At 39.6% G+C, this 14,895-nt stretch overlaps 1 protein-coding gene across 4 annotated transcripts in view; it reads left to right on the top strand.

The window, feature by feature from the left end:
- Nucleotides 1-14,895, top strand: part of Gas2l3 (growth arrest specific 2 like 3) — a 37,904-nt gene that overhangs the window by 3,631 nt on the left and 19,378 nt on the right. Inside the window, exons 2-5 of one of the 4 annotated variants that reach the window (XM_027392586.2) lie at nt 2,114-2,364; nt 10,768-10,836; nt 11,296-11,343; nt 13,829-13,997. In XM_027392586.2, coding sequence (XP_027248387.1) covers nt 11,320-11,343; nt 13,829-13,997 — 193 coding nt within the window. In that variant the 5' untranslated portion in view covers nt 2,114-2,364; nt 10,768-10,836; nt 11,296-11,319. The remainder of the gene's footprint in view (nt 1-2,113; nt 2,365-10,767; nt 10,837-11,295; nt 11,344-13,828; nt 13,998-14,895) is intronic. The other 3 variants (XM_027392585.2, XM_027392587.2, XM_027392584.2) reach the window with 3 other exon arrangements.

Below are 14,895 nucleotides of genomic sequence, written 5' to 3'. Positions count from 1 at the left end.
CACCCTCTGAAACTTTAAGCCCCAATAAATTTTTGCTTCTATAATCTGCCTTGGTTGTGGTCTTATCACAGCAATAGTAAAAAAGTAACTGTTGCTTTGTAACCCAGTCTGGTCTCAACTTTGTGGCAGCCTTCCTTAGCCTTCAGAGTGCTGGGATTACAGGTGTTTGCCACCATGTCTAGAGAAAAGTTTTCTTTTTGCCCACACTCATATTTTTACGACATAGTATGAATGTTCCATAAGCTATTTAATAAGATTTCAGTTAATGGATAATTACATATATTTTTTCTTATATTTCCATATGTTAGTATGCATGCAGTCTTTTAATTGAAGTGATGAAGTTGAACTGATTTTAAGTTTGTTTTAAAAGTTTTGGGGGGCTGGAGAGATGGCTCAGTGGTTAAGAGCATTGGTTGCTCTCACAGAGGACCAACGTTTAATTCCCAGCATCCACTTGGTGACTCACAACCACCTGTAACTCTAGTTTCAGGGGATCTGATGCCCTCTTCTGACCTCCACAAGCACCAGACAAACAGATATACATGCAGACAAAACATTTATACACACATAAACTAAAGAAATAAAAATATTTTTAAAGTTTTTGGACATGTTGTTGCTAAGACATCAGGAGTGGATGGTACTTATGGATGCTTCACAGCAGCTGACCACATGCCTGAAGGTTGGGTTGTATCTGCAGCATACCACAGGCTCTTGGTGAGAACTTACCAGGTGGGGCTCTGGGACAGATCTGACTCATGAAAAAGAGACAAAGGACAGCTGAGGTGACTGCATGCCAGGGATACCCAGGAGGGGGCTGATCTGATTCTCCATTACAAAGTGGCCAGCAGGAGAAGCTTGGGGCTCAAAGGATGCATCTTGGGAAATTGCCTAACTGCTCAAATTTCCACTCTCTAACCTGCAATATAGGGGTGGTAATACCTGATTTAAGTGTTGTAAAGGTTTGCTGGCTGGTTTTATGTCAACTAGACACAGGCTAGAGTCATCAAAAAGGGGGGGAGCCTCAGTTGAGAAAATGCCTCCATAAGATTCAGCTGTAGGCAAGCCTGTTGGGCATTTTCTTAATTAGTGATTGATGTGAGAGGGCCCAGCCCATTGTGGGTGGTGACATCTCTGGACAGGTGGTCATGGGTTCCATTAAAAAAACAGGTTGAGCAAGCCAGTAAGAAGCCCCCTCCATGGCCTCTGCATTAGCTCTGGCCTCCAGGTTCCTGCCCTGCTTGAGTTCCTGCCCAGACTTCTTTTGATGATGAACAGTGATATGGAATGTAAGAAAAAAAACAAAAACAAAAAAAAAACAACCAAAAAAAACCCGCTTTCTCCACCCCCCCAATTTTTTTTTTTTTGAGGGTTGGGGGCTAGAGAGATGGCTCAGTGGTTAAGATCATGTCCTGCTTTTGCAGAGGACCAGGTTCAGTCCCCAGCATCCCTGCTGCAAGGTAGTTCACCTGTCACTAACTCCAGCTCCACGGGATCAGGGAACATTCTCTGGCCTCCCTGGTGCTTGAATTCACCTGTACACACCATCCTCAGTATACACACAATTTTAAAAAATCTTACAAAACAACTTTTGTATCCCAAAAAACTAAACTGAAAATTCTAAGATGAAATTGAGTTATTCAGATTTAATATCTACCAAACACTGCAAGAGAATTTTTTAATTCTCTAACAAAGGAAGTGTCTTTGTATTTTGTGAAATGTGATGTTTAGTAAATAAACAGAAAATCTTGCTCCTGCTTTCTTGTAGTTCTGGAGATTGAACTCGGGGCCTTGTGTATACTAGCCAGGTGCTCTATTACTGAACTATGTCTTAGTCAACAAATTTTATTTTTCTGAAAAGTCTTCATCTACTATTGAAGCTGTATTTTTTGTAAAGTGACTATACTATATATTTATCACTATTGTATTACCTTTTAACCTTTAATAATATACATTTAGGTACCAATTTAGTATTGCTTTATGTTAATGCTGCTGCTTAAAAAAATTTTGAGATAGTATCTTGCTATGTAGCCCAGGCCTTGAAATCTTAGACTTCTTGCCTCAGTTTCCCAAGTATTAGATGGATTCAAAGCATCACTGATCTATTGTCTTTTAGTTTGAGAAGAAAAAGAGAAGATTTCAATGGTGCTTAAGAAAGAAGATGTGGGCAAGGCTGTGCTACTTCTTTCCCTCAGAAAGAGTCTTCTTTGCCTTTTCCAGTGTCCAGGAAGTCACTGCATTCATTGGCTCCTTCCCTCTTCACAGTCTTGGTCTAGGACCTCAGATCTCTGTCTCTGATGTTTTCCCATCATGACCTCTCTTTGCCTGCTATGACTGGCCTTCTTCAACCCTCTTTTAAGGACGCTTGTGAGTATATTATTTCCATATGGATAATCCCTCATATCAAGGTCTCTTATCTATCTTCAAGGTTCTTTTTGCCTTGTCACAGCAGGTATTTTTTGCAGGCTCTGGGCAAAAAGGATCATCTCTGGGTGCCATTCATCTATGTGGTACAGATTACAGTATAATAAACACACATGCATAGGGAGAGCAGTCATATGCATTCTTGGTACCACAGTGGTCAGAGTCCTTGCCCTTTTGTGCAACTCTTTGGTCCTGCATTTTTGGAGCTCTGCCTGCTCCCCAGTCTTAGTCATTTGCTTTTCTTAGTGACTCCTCTGACTTACCAGCTCATGTCACTTGCAGGTACTTCAAACAGTCAAAAGTCCATGCCAAGCCCAGAGTGTCTCTCTGCCCGTGGATCAGGACATAGCTCTCAGCTGCTTCTCTAGCACCAGGTCTGCCTTCGTGCAGCCACACTCTGCTCCATGATGATAGTAAACTAGCCTCTGAAACTATAAACAAGTCCCCAGCTAAATGCTTTCTTTTCTAAGAGTTGCCTTGGTTGTAGTGTCTTTTGACAGCAGTAAATCAGTGACTAAGACAGGGGTATATGTAAATCATATTTGTATCTGCAGGGGAGACACTTTCAGGTACCAGTTCAGTCAGCATCATCTGTCATTGATCTGCTGTTGGGGCTTCCTAGCTCTTCACCCTTCAGATTGCTGCTCTTCCTGTGCTTAGACACTCACTGTCCCTGCCTCTCTCTCATTCTGGCATCTTTTCCCTGAGTTCTTTTTTTTACATATCTAGCCACATATGTTTTGTTTTCTGCTTCTCTTTGCTAAACTCACTTCTACTTCACTTCTGTATTCCTTTGTCCTCAGAGAGCTTCTTAAAACTATGAATGAGATCATGCCACCATCCGTCATTAACACTGTTTTGTGGTTTACCACTGTATTTAGAGTGAAATCTAATTTTCTCAACACTGCCTGTGTGATGGGGCCACTCTCCAACAATTATTCGAAGTCACAAGTTCCCCATCCTTCAGTCACTGTGTTTCTTTAAGTTCTTGGAACGCGTCTTACTTTCTTCCCAGGAGCCATTGTTGCACCACTCTCTATGCACAGGACCCTTTTTTCTGTCTTGGCTAGACTCTTAGCATTCTTCAGATTTATGCTTTTCTTACAGAAAAATTATTTCATTCAATTTAAGTCTAAAGAAGCTCCCTGCTGTTTGTCTCTTGAGAGATTGTGTTCTTTGCTTCTAGTTCCATCGATTTGCCTGTGAATTTCAAGATCCCCCCCCAACCCCTCCTGAGCAGTACTCCGTTGTGTAAATGTACCACATTTTCTCTATCCATTCTTCAGTTGAGGGCATCTAGGTTGCTTCCTGGTTCTAGATATTACAAATAATGCTTTCTTGAACATCGTTGAACAGATGTCCTTGTTGTCTGAATGTGCACCTTTTGGGTATACGCCTTAGAGTGGAATTGCTGGATCTTGTAGTAGACTGATTCCCATTTTCCTGAGGAATTGCCATACTGATTTCCATAGTGGCTGTATGAGTTGGCACTCCCACCAGCAGTGGAGGAGTGTTCCTCTTTCTCTACATCCACTCCAGCATAAACTGTCATTGGTGTTTTTGATTTTGGCCATTCTGACAGGAGTAAGATGGTATCTCAGAGTTGTTTTGATTTGCATTTCCCTGATGGCTAAGGATGTTGAACACTTTTTTATGTGTGTCTTTCAGCCATTTTAGATTCCTCTATTGAGAATTGTCTATTTACTTCTGTACCCCACTTTTTAATTGGGTTATTTGGTGTTTTGGAGACTAGCTTCTTGAGTTCTTTGGAAATTATGGAGATCAGCCCTCTGTCAGATGTGGAGTTGGAGAATATCTTTTCCCAGTTTTTGGGCTGTCGTTTTGTCTTGTGACTGTGTCCTTTGCCTTACAGAAGCTTCTCAGTTTCAGGAGGTCCATTTATTAATTGTTGATCTCAGTGTCTGTGCTACTGGTTTTATGTTCAGGAAGCTGTCTCCTGTACCAATTAATTCAAGGGTATTTCCTACTTTCTCTTCTAATAAGTTCAGTGTGGCTGGATTTATGTTGAGGTCTTTGATCCATTTGGAGTTAAATTTTATGCATAGCCGTAGACATGGATCTATCTGCAGTCCTCTTTATGCCAGTATCCAGTTATGCCAGCAACACTTGTTGAAGATGCTTTCTTTATTCCATTGTATAGCTTGAGCTTCTTTGTCAAAAAATCAGGTGTTCATAGGTATGTGGGTTAACATCAGGGTTTTCAACTGGGTTCCATTGGTCTACCTGTCTACCTGTGTATTTTTGTGCCAATACCAAGCTGTTTTCAGTACTATAGCTCTCTAATAGAGCTTGAAATCAGGGATGGTGATGCCTCCAGAAATTCCTTTATTGTACAGGAGTATTTTGGCTATCCTGGGTCTTTTGTTTTTCCATATAAAGTTGAGAATTGTTTTTTCAAGGTCTGTGAAGAATTGTGCTGGGATTTTGATGGGGATTGCACTGAATCTGTAGATTGCTTTTGGCAAGATTGCCATTTTTTACTATGTTGATCCTACCTATCTAAAAACATGGGAGATCCTTACATTTTCTGGTATCATCTTTAATTTCTTTCTTTAAAGATTCAAATTCTAACACTAACCACTTTTTTGGTTAGTGTTACCCCAAGGTATTTTATGTTGTTTGTGGTAATTGGAAATGCTGATGTTTCTCTGATTTCTTTCTCAGCACATTTATCATTCATATATAGTAGGGCTACTGATTTTTTTTTTTAGTTAATCTAGTATCCTGATACTTTGCTGAAGGTGTTTATCAGCTGTAGGAATTCCCTGGTAGAGTTTTTCAGGTCACTTATGTAGACTATCATATCATCTGCAAACAATGAAAGCTTGACTTCTTCCTTTCCAGTTTGTATCCCCTTGATCTCCTTTTGTTGTCTATTGCTCTAGCTAGAATTTCAAGGACAATATTGAAAAGATATGGAGAGAGTGGACAGCCTTCTCTTGTCCCTAATTTTAAAGGAATCGTGTTGAGTTTCTGTCCATCTAGTTTGGTGTTGGCTGTTGGTTTACTGTATACTGCTTCCTTTTTTATTATGTTCACGTTTGTTCTTGTTATCCCTGATTTCTCCAAGACCTTTGAAGGGGTGTTGGATTTTGTCAAAGGCTTTTTCAGCATCTAGTGAGATGATCATGTGGTTTTTCTTCTTCAGTTGGTTTATATGCTGGATTACATTGATAGATTTTTCCAATGTTAAACCAATCCTGCATCTCGGGGATGAAGCCTACTTGATCGTGGTGGATGATTTTTCTGATATGTTCTTGGATTCAGTCTGCCAGTATTTTATTGAGTATTGTTGCATCAGTGCTCATGAGGGATATTGGTCTGTAGTTCTTTTTCTTAATTGTGTCTTTGTGAGGCTTGGTTATCAAGGGAATTGTAAAAAGAGTTTGGCAATGAATCTTCTGCTTCTATTATGTGGAACAATTTGAGGAGTATTGGTATTAGCTGTTCTTTGAATTTCTGATAGAATTCTGCACTGAAACCATCTGGCCCTGGGCTTTTTTTTTTTTTTTTTTGGTTGGGAGACTTTTGATGACTGCTTCTATTTCCTTAGAGATTATAGGTCTGTTTAAGTTGCTTATCTGTTCTTGATTCAATTTTGGCAAGTGATATCTGTCCAGAAAATTGTCCATTTCCTTTAGATTTTTGAATTTTGTGGAGTACATGTTTTCAAAGTATGACCTGATGATTCTCTGGATTTCCTCAGTGTCCTTTGTTATTTCTCCCTTTTGGTTTCTGATTTTGTTAACTTGCACATTCTCCTCTGCCTTTTGGTTAGTTTGGATAAAGATTTGTCTATCTTGTTGATCTTCTCAATGAACCAACTCTTTGTTACATTGATTCTTTGAATTGTTTTCTTTGTTTTGACTTTATTGATTTCTGCCCTCAGTTTGATTATTTCCTGGTGTCTACTCCTCCTGGGTGAATTTGCTTCCATTTGTTCTAGAGCTTTCAGCTGTGATGTCAACTCCCTGGTGTGACTATTCTCTAGTTTCTTCATGTGAGCACTTAGAGCTATGAACTTTTATCTTAGTACTGCTTTCAAAGTGTCCCATAAGTTTGGGTATGTTGTGTCTTCATTTTCATTGAATTCTAGGAAGTCTTTAATTTCTTTATTTCTTTGTTGACCCAGGACATTGTTCAATTTCCATGAGTTGGTAGGTTTTCTGCAATTTGTGCTTTTTTTGAATTCCAACTTTAAAGCATGGTGGTCTGATAAGACATGGGCGGGGTGGGGGGGGGTGGGGTGGGGGTGGGGGGGCCGCGTTGGTGGTGCACACCTTTAATCCCAGCACTCGGGAGGCAGAAGCAGGTGGATCACTGTGAGTTCAAGGACAGCCTGGACTCCAGAGGGGGTGCCAGGATAGGCTCCAAAGCTACAGAGAGAAACCCTGTCTCCAAAAACAAACAAACAAACAAAAAACCACAGGGGGTTATTCCAATTTTTTTGTACCTGTTGAGGTTAGCTATGTTGCCGAGTATATGTTGATTTTAGAGAAGGTTCCATGTGATGCTGAGAAGAAGGTATATATTCTTTGTGTTTGGATGGAATGTTCTATAGATGCCTGTTAATCCCAATTGGGTCATAACTTCTGTTAGTTCCTTTGTCTCTTTGTTAAGTTTCTGTCTGATGGTCCTGTCCAGTGGTGAGAGCTGGGGTTGTGGTCTCCCACTATAACTGTGTGAGGTCTTATTTATGATTTGAGTTTTAGTACTGTTTCCTTTACAAATGTTGGTGCCTTTGTAATTGGGACATAGATATTTAGAATTGAGACTTCTTCCTGATGGATTTTTCCTGTGATGAGTATGAAATGACCTTCTTTATGTCTTTTGATTGATTTTAGTTTGAAGTCTAATTTGATACTAGGATAGCTACGTCAGCTCATTTCTTGGGTCCATTTGATTGGAATTTCTTTTCCCAACCCTTTACTCTGAGGTAATGTCTGTCTTTGTAGTTGAGGTGTGTTTCTTCTATGCAACAGAAGGATGGATTCTGTCTTTGTATCCATTCTGTTAGCCTGTGTCTTTTTATAGGCGAGTTAAGACCATTAATATTGAGGGAAATTAAGGACCATTGAGTGCTTATTCTTGTTTGTTTTTGATTTGTTGTTGGTAGTGATATTGTATGTGGATTTACCCTGCTTTTTCTTTTGGATTTTGGTAAAGTGGGATTATCTATTGCCTATGTTTTTGTGAGTGTAGTTACTTTCCTTTGGAGTTTTCCTTCTAGCACTTTCTGTAGGGCTGGATTAGTGGTTACATATTATTTAAATCTGGTTTTGTTGTGGAATATCTTGTTTTCTCCATTTATAGTGATTGAAAGCTTAGCTGGGTATAGTAGTCTGGGCTGGCATCTGTGTTCTCTTAGTGTTAGTAGAATATCTATCAGGATCCTTTGACTTCCAGAGTTTCCATGAAAAAGTCAGGTGTAATTTTGATAGGTTTGCCTTTAAATGTTACTTGGCCTTTTTCCTTTGCTGCTCTTAATATTTTTTCTTTATTCTGTATGTTTGGTGTTTTAACTATTATGTGACAAGGGGACTTTCTTTTGTGGTCTACTCTATTTGTTGTTCTGTAGGCTTCTTGTACTTTCATTGGCATGTCTTTCTTTAGGTTGGGAAAGTTTTCTTCTATGATTTTGCTGAATATGTTTTCTGCACCTTTGAGGTGGGTTTCTTCACCTTCTATACCTATTATTCTTAGGTTTTTGGTTTTTTTTCTCAGTGTCCCATATCTCCTGGATATTTTGTTAAGGATTTGTTGGACTTAAGATTTTCTTTGCTTGATGAATTTCTTTCCTCTAGTTTATCTTCAGTGTCTGAGATTCTGTCTTCCATCTCTTGTATTCTGTTGGTTATACTTGCATCTGTGGTTCCTGATTGTTTACTCAGTTTTTCCACTTCCAGCATTCCCTCAGTTTGTGTTTTCTTTATTGTCTCTGTTTTATTTTTCAGGTCTTGAACTGTTTCCTTCAGCTGTTTAATTGTATTTCCTTGGCTTTCCTTGATTTCTTGCATCTTTTGGTTTGTCTTTTCTTCCATTTCTCTGATGGATTTTCTCTTTTCCTCTCATAGGGTCTTCTCTTATCATCTGCATGAAGTTGTTTTCATGCAGATGAAACAGGTTGCTCTCTTCTGCTTCCTCTGTGTTGGGATGTTCATGTCTTGCTGGTGTAGAGTCCCTAGATTCTGGTGGTGTCATATTGGTTTTCCTGTTGTTGGATGTGTTCTTATATTGTTGTCCTCCATCTCTTCTTCCAATGGGTGCAGGTGGTGTCTCTTCCTTTCCTGGTGTGTTTGGCTCCAAGGTTCTCTTCTGGTGGGTGCAAGAGGGTCCAGTACTCTGATGGGTCTCAAGGTGGGTGCAGGTGGGTCTGAGGCACTGGCTCTCCAGGTGGGTGGGAAAGGGTCTAACACAGAGATGTCAACAGACTCTGGGTTGCTTGGTCCTCAGGGGCTGAATCTGCCTACAGACCCCAGGACAGGAGTTCCCAGAGTGGGCAGGCAGAAGCTAGGCCCAAGGCAGGGGCCAAAGCAGCTCTCCTCTTCCCTGAGTGGGGGCGGGAGTAGCCCAGCGATCTCAGCAGACTTAGGGTTGCTTGGTCCTCAGGGGCCGAGTCGCCACAGGAGAGTTCTTGTTTTGTTTTTACTCACTCTAAAGTGGGAGAAACCCCCAACAATCAAAAAATCCTATTAAGGCTGCTAAAGAATTGAGGTCAGTTTCTCCAATAAGACAGGAAGAAAGAAAGAGAAAAGGCAAATGAAGTGCATCCCAGAACGACATGTTGCTTGTTCAGATTGAGGGAAGGATAGAAATAAGGAAGACAGGATAAAATGAGCAAAGGAAGTTGAGGTTGTGGGGCAGACCAGGGCCTGGCACTGAGCAAGCTGCTACTCCTGAATATGAAACTGGCCTACAAGAGAAATATGAAGAGCGGGATTATATGTGTGTGTATACATATGTATGTATACATACATACATATATACAAACTGGTTTACAAGAGGAATATGAAGAGCTGGATTATATGTGTGTATGTGCATTTGTGTATGCATATATACATATTACAGATTGGCTCTCTGTACCTGGAGCATATACATACATACACATACATACATATGCACACACACACACACACACACACACACACACACACACACACACACACACTAGCTCTCTGTATCTGGAACATAGCATGAAGTACTCATTAAGTACCTGATTAACTGTCTGGAAAGTTTACAAAGATTTTCGCCTAAATAAGTAGTGTACATAATAGCCTTTCATAGCTGAGGATCTGTTACAACTTATTGGAGTATTATTTTATTACAAAACAGTTAATTTATTTATTGCTGTGCCATGGGTTGAGCCCAAGGCTTTGCCCATGCTAGACAAGCATTCTGCAGGTGAGCTATCCCTAGCTCTAAAGAAACATTTTAAAGGTAATGCAGGTGGTTATGTTTCTGCTATTTCAGGAGTGCTGTCTGTTGAAGACATAGGACTTTTGCTAAAGTTCAAGTGACTGCTGTACACAAATTCTTCATTTTTTTCATAAAACTAATTTTGTTGAGTTTTCTGTAAAATATGCAGCTGCTGAGCATTCTTGTGATGGCTCTTTTGTGAATGTGCCTCTGTTCTGGGTGTGCACACGCCTTGTAATTGCAGCTTTCTTTTGTTGGTGGTCGGCAGCTCCAACTGTTAGAGCTCTTGTCTGATTATGTGGAACTTCATTTTAATGGGAGCAGCTTCTTTGTTGCATTTTTAAGAACTGGTCTCGGAAGCTTCATACTGTGGACCTTTGTTGGGGACAAAGGGTTATTTATGCTAAAGGAAAATGTATTCCCCCCTGAATAGCTGGTGGGAAGCATAACAAGCTCATCAGGAATGCTGGCTTGTGCTTTGGCCTTTTTCTGTGGCGGAGAAGGGGAAAACTGAGATCAGAAAGGGTATTCTGTGCTCTTTTGCCTTCTGCAGAGAAAATGTGATATAGTGTTAAGCTCTTCAGTTAGCTTTAGTCCAGGTTCTACTTGTTCCTTTGAGAATGAGATGTGTATAGTTGGCACTTGGCATGGATGTATGGGAGACAGCTCAGGGGAGGGCATGACTTTGGAAACAGGTAACATTTTAGTTCTATAAATAGTTTTATAATTTTCTCTTAAAATCTTTTAGTGGTAGTTTCTAATGAAAATAGAGTGTGTTATGCGGCTAAAACAAGCAACAGAGCTAGCTTTTATATAATCTATATTATTGTCTTTGAGCCTTTCACTCACTGAAAGCACACTAATGTATTGATCTAATTTAATTTATTATCGTTTATCTTTCCTTTGTAGATTTTAAGAACAGAGCTTTGAAGCCAACACTGCTGTTCCTTTTTGTTTTTGACAAATTATCACAGGAAGGTATTGAGTATTTTTAATTCACAGTTGAAACTGATAGTTAACTTTGCTATCTTGTTATTTAGCAGAAAAAGCATATGGCTAAGCATGTGATTTATAAGTACATGTGATTCGTAAAGATATGATCACCACAGAGAGATAAAAGATGCTTGAGTTTCAGTGTTGGTTTTGAGGAGTTATGTTGACATCACTTTTCCATTGTTGTATAGGAAAAGATTGTTGGAGGCTGTTCTGTGAAGCAGGTTTGTCATGATCTCTACCTCACTGCTGTGACACTAGTTTGGCACACTTGCTTTGACACTATTGCCAAGGACAGTGTATCACAGTGTTGCAGGTTTCTCTCATTTGAAGTGATGAGTTCCTCATAGAGTTTTCTAGCTAGCTGAGAATGTCTCAGGTGTTGAGTCAAAGAGGGAGTAAAGCATATTCTGAATTCTAATTGATGCCTTCTTCTCTCTCCAGAATATTAGTTTCATCTCAGTATAGATGACCATGCAGCCTGCAATTCAGGTAAGTTTTCTTTTTGTAAAAGAGAAATATAAATTATGAATTGATATCATTAAGTTTTTTAACACTGCACTTTAACAATAGGAATACTGCATTTTGACTTTCTAGTCCTAAGATTTTAATTCTGCATTTTACTTGTGTTAGATATCTGAAAGAATCAAAAGTGTTTTGGAGCTGCTGGGTCAACCTGGGGAAAATAAGTAGAATGTTTTATAGTGTCCCCCTCATTACAGCATGATACACGATATAGTTGAAGAAACAGTCAGTAAAAATCAAATCAGAGATACAAATCTTAGTTTAGATAATTGTACATATGCTTTATAAGTGACCTGACTATGTGTTAAAATTACAATTTTTAATGAGTAGAGGTTTTTTTGTTTGTTTGTTTGTTTGGTTTGGTTTTGACTGGTGAAGCCAGCTGAGGTTAGTCACAGAAACCATGATAGTCTTAAATTTAAATGATTTCCAAAGTTTGTGTTTGCTATATTTTTTGCTTTTCTTTTATTTTCTTTCTTTGGATATTAATAGAACAATGAAATGTTAATTTGAAGGCAGAAGTCACAGTGTACCTTTCTACCTAGAAAGATACAGTCAGCTGGTAATAAAATATATTGGAAAGTCAGAACTTAAGAGTCAGTGGCAGCTTAGTTCCGATCCCACGTTTATCACTCTAACAGACTAGTGAATCCATCTTGCCTCTTAAATCCCTGCTTCATCACCTGGAAGGTAAGGTGAGGATAACAGTTCACATTCTGCATGGTAGTTTTGAATCAGTGAGGTAGCACATGCAGAAAACCTGTTAGGACACATATTGCCTAGTAGCCCTTCAGGGGTTTGTTTCTGTGGTAATTCTTTCTCTAACGTATGTTTGTGTCTCACCAGAGGAGATTGGAAATGGGTCTTTATTTTTTTCCCTTTATAGTTTGTTTGCACAAGTTCTAGCCAGAAAAAAATCCCAGCAAAGAGATGGGGAAGTGCTCATCGAGCGCCACCCATAGCCAGAAGCTATCTGCAGTTGTTATCTGCTGGGGGAAGGAAAATCACTTTCTTCAATAGAGTGACATGGATGTATAAATGATACTCCAAGGCAGACTGCCCAGTCAATCAGTAGTAGATGGACAACAAAAATCAGACTTCATGATTTTTAGTGCTGCTTGGCTTTCTGTCCTAAGAGCATAGGGTTCATTTTCCCTTCCACTCCATATTTGTTCCTTCCTCTAGCAGTGGGAGACTGCCTCCCATTCAGTAACTCTTTCTGTGTGGGCGAGCTCTTACTGCCACCCTCTCCCTGGTGGAGACACACAGCTCACTTGGCTCTGAAGCTTGCTAATGGGCTGTCCTGCTTTGTTTCGGTGGGGCCCGTCGTATCTGATTCAGACACCTCACATAGGGTAGCCCTCAGGCATCACTCAGGCTCCTGCTGGCTACATTCCAAGTTGCCTCCCTTGAATAACTTCCTGCTCACCTCACTTGGGCTCTATTACCCCCACCCCCGACAAGAATCGTTTGTACTCTTTTTTAAAAGTGACTTCATGATTGTTTCTTTCATAATTTGCACAATTTTTATAAACAACCTGAAAGCAAATCTGTTATATTTCAAATATTTCCAAGTGTTGATTTGATAGTTTATGTAATTTTATTCTTACTGTTTTAGGTTTTGCAGGACAGTAGGCAGAACTGAGACTATTAGATGGATATGTAGATACTTGTATAGTAACCATTTAAAAATGTTTTAGTTGTAGGTCATAAAAAATACAGATGATAAACAGATTTGCTTGGATTGTAGTTTGCCATGTTATTGCTTTAATCAAAGTATTTAGAGAAAAAATTAAAGACAGCATTGTAGGGGATGGAGTGATGGTGAAGAGCACATGTGCCCTGCAGAGGACTTGAGTTTGGTCCTAGAACCCATATCAGGAGGCTCACAACTGCCTGTAACTCCAGCTCCAAAGATCTGACATCCTCTCCTGGCTTCCATGGGAACCTATATTAATGCACACACACACACACACACACACACACACACACACACACACACACACACAAATAATCAAATATTTAAAACATCACAATTACTGTTTGCAGTTTACAGATGCCATTTATGCATTCATCCACTTATCCATTCACCAGACGATTGTTTAATCTGCTGTCTGCCAGGGCCAGTGCTAGGTGCTACAGACATGTATCTTGTGAGGTCCCTGTCATTAAGCATTTTATAGCTATCGTGTGGGGATTCTGCTTTAACAACTGGAGAAGAAAAAAGTACTATTTGTTGAATTGTTTTCCTCTTGACTCTACAGTAAAATCCATTCACTAATTTAGTGTTGGTTGACATTGGCAACTGAATTAACTGTTGAAAATAGTCCAAATAATCTAGATTTCTATGAGATGGTACAGTTTTGCTTATTCTTCATGGCCTATGCCATTATGGTTTATGGTGACTTTTAGTGAAGATTGCTATCTTTCAGTTGTTTGGTGTTTTGTCTAGGTATGGTTTGGGGAGGACCTACCTCTAAGTCCCAGGTGTCCCCTGACTGCCAGACATGGACCAGGACTGGCTGATGTCTGTCAGTATGACGAGTGGATAGCTGTGAGGCATGAAGCCACTCTCCTGCCTATGCAAGAAGACCTCTCTATTTGGTTATCAGGCTTACTAGGTAAGGCATACAAAGACACTGATTTTTTTTTTTTAATCTTCATTTAAGACATTACTGATTGTTCCAGATGTTGGGGCTGTGCTAGTGAATGACTTGTTTTCATAGTCTGTGTAGTTAAAATAATACTTTCGTCCTCAAACTTGAGTTGCATGAAACTTGAGATTTGATTGAAGCTGCCAGCCTTTTTGAATAATCAATACTTTATGGTTAATTTTAATATATTTCAAAAATTGTGTGTGTCTACTACTGATTTTTTTACTGATTTTCCCCAAATTATATGAACTATAGGGTTATAAATGGAAGATATACTTTAGTTATAGAACAATGAATATTGTTTCAAAACATTGAGGAGTAGAAGCAAAGGAAATCAAAAAGAAAATGTCAGAATTCCTGGCATTGCATTTTTTTTTTTTATATTGCATTTACTCAAGATTATGATGAGTGCTCTGAGCTTCTTTCTGGGCCAGGGGGTCACTTTTTGTTTTATGTGTCATGTGTGCACATATGTGTATGCATGTGTGTGGGTATGAGTATCGGGGCTTTTGTGTTTGTGCACATGTGCACACATGTGTGTGTGTGTGTGTGTGTGTGTGTGTGTGTGTGTGTGTGTGTGTGTGTTTGCGGGCGCGTGTGTGTGACCACATGCATGCTAGCTTAGCTGGTCACATGCTCCAGGGATCTGCCTAACTCCACCACAGGTGCACCAATTCACCTCACTTTTATGTAGGTTCTTGGGACCCAGGCTCAGGACCTCATACTTTACTGAGTGAGGCCTCTGTTCCTCAGTCACTTAACTATAGATGTTCATGTACTTTCATGGGAAGGAGGCCCTTGGAAGATAAACACATACTAAGCAGTCATTCTTTGTCTGGTATCAGCTTGATGATTGAAAAGATTT

This window comes from Cricetulus griseus, assembly GCF_003668045.3.
Source record: "Cricetulus griseus strain 17A/GY chromosome 1 unlocalized genomic scaffold, alternate assembly CriGri-PICRH-1.0 chr1_0, whole genome shotgun sequence".
Lineage (NCBI taxonomy): Eukaryota > Metazoa > Chordata > Mammalia > Rodentia > Cricetidae > Cricetulus > Cricetulus griseus.
Note: the sequence above shows the minus strand (reverse complement) of the source record. Positions and strands in the feature narration are given on the sequence as shown.